Here is a 4,871-nt window from a genome sequence, read left to right on the forward strand (position 1 = left end):
TATAGAAGATGATGAATTAGTAGATATGGAATTTGGTACAGGATGTGTTAAAGTCACACCAGCACATGATCCAAATGATTATAATGGTGCTATTAGACATAAATTAAAAATAATTAATATATTAAATGATGATGGAACTATGAACCAAGAATGTGGAGAGTTTGCAGGAATGAAAAGATTTGAATGTAGAGAAGCAGTAATAGAGAAATTAAAAGAAAAAGGATTATATAAAGGAGTTAAAGCATCAGCAATGAGAGTACCAATTTGTTCAAGAAGTCATGATATTATTGAACCAAGAATTAAACCTCAATGGTGGGTAAATTGTAAAAATATGGCAAGAAGAGCAGTAGAAGCTGTAAGAAAGGGAGAATTAAAAATGTATCCAAGTGAAATGGAAAATGTATGGTATAGATGGTTAGAAAATATACATGATTGGTGTATTTCAAGACAATTATGGTGGGGACATAGAATTCCAGCATATTTAATAAAGAGTAAAAAAGAAAAAGAAGCTGATGAATTTGATATGAAGAATTGGGTTGTTGCAAGAAGTGAAGAAGAAGCAAGAAAGAAAGCAGCAGAAATTAAAGGAGTAAATATAGAAGATATTGAATTGAAACAAGATCCAGATGTATTAGATACATGGTTTTCATCCGGATTATTCCCATTTAGTGTTATGGGATGGCCAGAACAAACAAAAGATTTAGAAAAGTATTTCCCAGGAGAATTATTAGAAACAGGAAATGATATTATATTCTTTTGGGTAGCAAGAATGGTTATGATGTCATTAGAACTTATGGATTGTTTACCATTTAAAGAAGTATTATTCCATTCTATTGTAAGAGATGCACAAGGAAGAAAAATGTCGAAATCATTAGGAAACATTATTGATCCAATTGATGTTATAGAAGGAATTTCGTTAAAAGGATTAAATGATAAATTATACACATATAATTTACCAGAGAAAGAATGTGTTATTGCAGCAGAAGGACAAAAAAAAGATTTTCCTAATGGAATTGAAGAATGTGGAACGGATGCAATGAGATTTGCATTATTAGCATATATGACACAAGGACATGATATTAATCTTGATATTAATAGAGTTGTTGGATATAGAAATTTCTGTAATAAATTATGGAATGCATTTAAATTTTCAACTATGAACTTTAGAAAAGATTTTAAAGCACAAGAAACATTTGAAATTAAGAAAACAAATAGTCGACTTGATCAATGGATTTTACATAGATTAAATGTTATGATTACATCAGTTCAACAATGGTTCAAAAGCTATGAATTTGGAAATGCTACACAAGCAATATATTCATTTTGGTTATATGATTTTTGTGATGTTTATTTAGAAGCATCAAAAGGTATATTTAGAGGACCAGACAATGAAAGAAGAAGAGCAGCAGAAGAAGTCTTATATAATGTCATTGAAATTGGACTAAGAGTTCTTCATCCATTTATGCCATTTATCACAGAAGAACTTTGGCAAAGATTACCAAGAAGAAATGATAAAGAAATATCAATTATGGTAACAAGTTATCCAGAACCAATTAAAGAATTTAATAACCCAGCATTAGATGAAGAAATTAAATATATTTACACTATTATTAAAGGAATAAGATCACTTAATGGAATTTATTCTCAAGCTATTATCACTTCTAAACAAAAACCAAAATGTACTATTGTCACTGAAAGAGACTTAGAAGGATATGAAGTTATTATTAGTAGTTTAGCTGGTATTGGTGAAGTAAATATCGTCAAAGAAGGAATTTATAAAGGATCTCCAATGCATGTTGTCGATAATTCTACAAGAATATATTCTCATTTAGCAGGAATCATTGACTATAAACAAGAAGCACAACGATTAGCTGGAAAGAAAGAACAAATGGAAAAGAACTTAAAAGACCTTGAATTAAAAATTAACGATGTTCATTTCGACAAAACACCAGAAGAAGTTAAGAAAACTATCTTAGAAAAGAAACAATCTTTAATTGAAGAAATCAAATTAATCCATCAAGCACAAAATGAATGCTTGGAAATGCTACATTAACTAATTAATTTAATTTGATTTTAAAATTATTTTAAATATTTTAAATTCATTTTTTAATGATAACGTTTTTTGATGGTTTATTTAATGATATTAATAAGTTTAAGTATTGGTAAATATTGAAAAATGAGATAACTTTAAAAACTTAAATAATAAACACTCATATATAAAATACAACATAATGAGTAATAACTATATGTTAATAAATAGCTATCAACCAGATTTAAGAATATACATATTCATGTCAAAATACAAATAATTAAATGAGTATGTTAATAGTTGGTATTTGGTATGAAGAAAGTAAGTTGGGAAATAATGGATTAATTAATTTGAAATTCAATAAATTAAAAACTAATATAAAATAAAGAAGGTGAGAATAAAACTACACAATATCATCAATAAATTATTTAATATAGTAATAACATTAGTTTAACACAACTTATTTAAATAATAAAAAGAATTAATTAGAAATTAAATTTATTAGAAATATTAAATATCTAAAACTCTATATAGAAATTTTAATGAGAGAATGAAGAGAACTTTTTAATACCTATGTAATAGAGATGAAATACATTCGACAAGACATGTATATACTTTCTTGAATAATTCTTCTTATTAATATTGAAACCAAAAATTTTGTCAACTCTTTTCTTCTATTTTCTTATTAATTTTTCACATCAACAAAGTCTGATGACTTTATATTATAATAACAAAAAATAATAATAAAGTTATTTAATAAAAGTTCATGTTATTAAAAACAAATCAGAAGATTAGTTCTGTCAACGTGGAACATTGTCAGAACACTGATAAAAGAGAACTGATGAAATATAAAGTATTAATGAAATTCCTTCTTTTCACTTTACTTACTTTTTTAGTATCTGCTGATGTAGTATCATTAAATCCAACAAACTTCAATACTATTGTTGATGGAAGTAAACATGTTTTTGTTAAGTTCTTTGCTCCATGGTGTGGACATTGCAAAAAACTTGCTCCAGAATATATTAAACTTGCTGATGCTTACAAAGATAAACAAGACATTGTAATTGCTGAACTTGATTGTGACAATAAAGACCACAAAGACCTCTGTGGAAAGTTTGGAATTAGTGGATTTCCAACCTTAAAATTCTTCAGAAAAGGAACTACTGAACCAATTGAATATGAAGGTGGAAGAACTGTAGAAGATCTTTCTCATTTTATTCAAGAAAAGATTCAACCTAAAGCACCATCTAATGTTGTTTCAGTAACAACTGCTACATTTGATAGTATTGTAATGGACCCAACTAAAAATGTCTTTGTTAAATTCTTTGCTCCATGGTGTGGACATTGTAAGGCTCTCGCACCAAAATATATTGAAGTTAGCAAGATGTATGCCGGTGAAGATGACCTTGTTGTAGCTGAAGTCGATTGTACTGCAAATCAAGAGACATGTAACAAATATGAAGTACATGGATATCCTACTTTAAAATCATTCCCAAAGGGAGAAAATAAGAAACCTATTGCTTATGAAGGAGGAAGAGAAGTTAAAGACTTTGTTACCTACTTCAATACCAATTATGGATATGATAGAGATGAGAATGGAAAATTAGGTAAAACTGCTGGAAGAATTGCTGAACTTGATGACCTTGCTAAAGGATTTGCTAATAAAGAAAATAAAGATGAAATTATAAAAAAAGCTGAGGCAATTGAAGGAGGAGCTTATTACGTTAAAGTCATGAAAAGAATTATTGAGAGAGGAGCAGATTATGTAGAAAAAGAAAAGGCTAGAATCAATAAAATCTTAGAAAACCCATCTATGAAAGCCAAGAAAATTGATGATTTTACTAGAAACTTGAATGTACTTGAAGTTTTCTAAATATAATGGTAAGAGAAAACAATAAAAATAAATGATTTAGTTTTACTAATTTTGGGTTTAGTTTAATTTATTATTCAATAACAATAAAAAAAACCATTAAAATGAACCATAAGAAAATCAAATTAAAATCCAGCATCATTCTGATCCATTGGTCCTTGCATTCTTTGTTGTGGAATCTTTGGACCTCCTGCAGGTTTTTGCATTACTATTTGATCAACAAGAAGAATAGTAGTTGCAATATTAGTTGCTAACTTAATAGCATTCTTTTTTGCTTCTAAATTATCAAATACCATCTCTTGCTTAGTATTAAGTAATTGAGTATTTGAATCCACATTAACTCCCATTGAAATATCGTTTTGATGTGCTACAAATAATTCAGAAAGAATTTCAGTTGCATCAAGTCCTGCATTTTCAGCTAAAACTCTTGGAACCATTTGGAATGCTTCTGCATATTTCTTAATAGAATATTGTTTTAATCCATCACATTTATCTCCTACCTCACTAATCTTTTTTGACATTTCAATTTCAAATGCACCAGCTCCTCCAACAAATTTTTTATGCCTTTCAAGAATTTTAAATTCACAAACACAATCGTCAATAGCTTGTTCAATATCATCTAAAATATTTTGTGTTGATCCACGAACAACTATTGTTGTTACAGCAGCAGATTCTTTACGTTCAAAAACAGTACATTTAGTACTACCAATTTCTTGTACATAAATTTTTTCACACATACCAAAATTACCTGAATCACATTCTGTTGTTAAACTAATAAATGGAGTAGCTCCAGTAACACGACATAATCTTTTTAAATCAAATGTTGATCCTACACGAATGACAATAATACCTGCTCTATCACAATAATGTAATGCTAAATCTTGAACATTTCCTCCACAAATTACTGCTTTAACTCCTTGTTCTTTAAGTTTATTTACTAACTCTTTAAGCATTTCTTCTTCTCCTTTACTA

General features: G+C 28.1%; 3 protein-coding genes across 3 annotated transcripts in view; 2 read left to right on the forward strand and 1 right to left on the reverse strand.

Moving 5' to 3' along the window:
- Positions 1-25: 25 nt before the first annotated feature.
- EHI_071580 (valyl tRNA synthetase, putative) lies at positions 26-2,053 on the forward strand (the record flags this gene model as incomplete). The annotated part of the gene is made up of 1 exon (XM_001914241.1): positions 26-2,053. One exon carries the CDS (start codon positions 26-28, stop codon positions 2,051-2,053), a length of 2,028 nt encoding a protein of 675 aa, XP_001914276.1.
- A 742-nt stretch (positions 2,054-2,795) lies between these two features.
- Positions 2,796-3,949, forward strand: EHI_071590 (protein disulfide isomerase, putative; the record flags this gene model as incomplete). The annotated part of the gene is made up of 1 exon (XM_645559.2): positions 2,796-3,949. The coding sequence occupies one exon, from the start codon at positions 2,796-2,798 to the stop codon at positions 3,900-3,902; it is 1,107 nt and encodes a 368-aa protein (XP_650651.1). The 3' UTR covers positions 3,903-3,949.
- Positions 3,950-4,024: 75 nt separating this feature from the next.
- EHI_071600 (T-complex protein 1 subunitTheta, putative) overlaps positions 4,025-4,871 on the reverse strand; it is a gene marked incomplete at both ends in the record, with an annotated part of 1,263 nt that continues 416 nt past the window's right edge. Inside the window, one exon of the mRNA XM_001914242.1 lies at positions 4,025-4,871. This exon is cut by the window's right edge and continues 416 nt beyond it. Coding sequence (XP_001914277.1) covers positions 4,025-4,871 — 847 coding nt within the window.

The sequence above is a fragment of the Entamoeba histolytica genome, genomic scaffold (assembly GCF_000208925.1).
Source record: "Entamoeba histolytica HM-1:IMSS scf_1104750517367 genomic scaffold, whole genome shotgun sequence".
Taxonomy (NCBI): domain Eukaryota; phylum Evosea; order Mastigamoebida; family Endamoebidae; genus Entamoeba; species Entamoeba histolytica.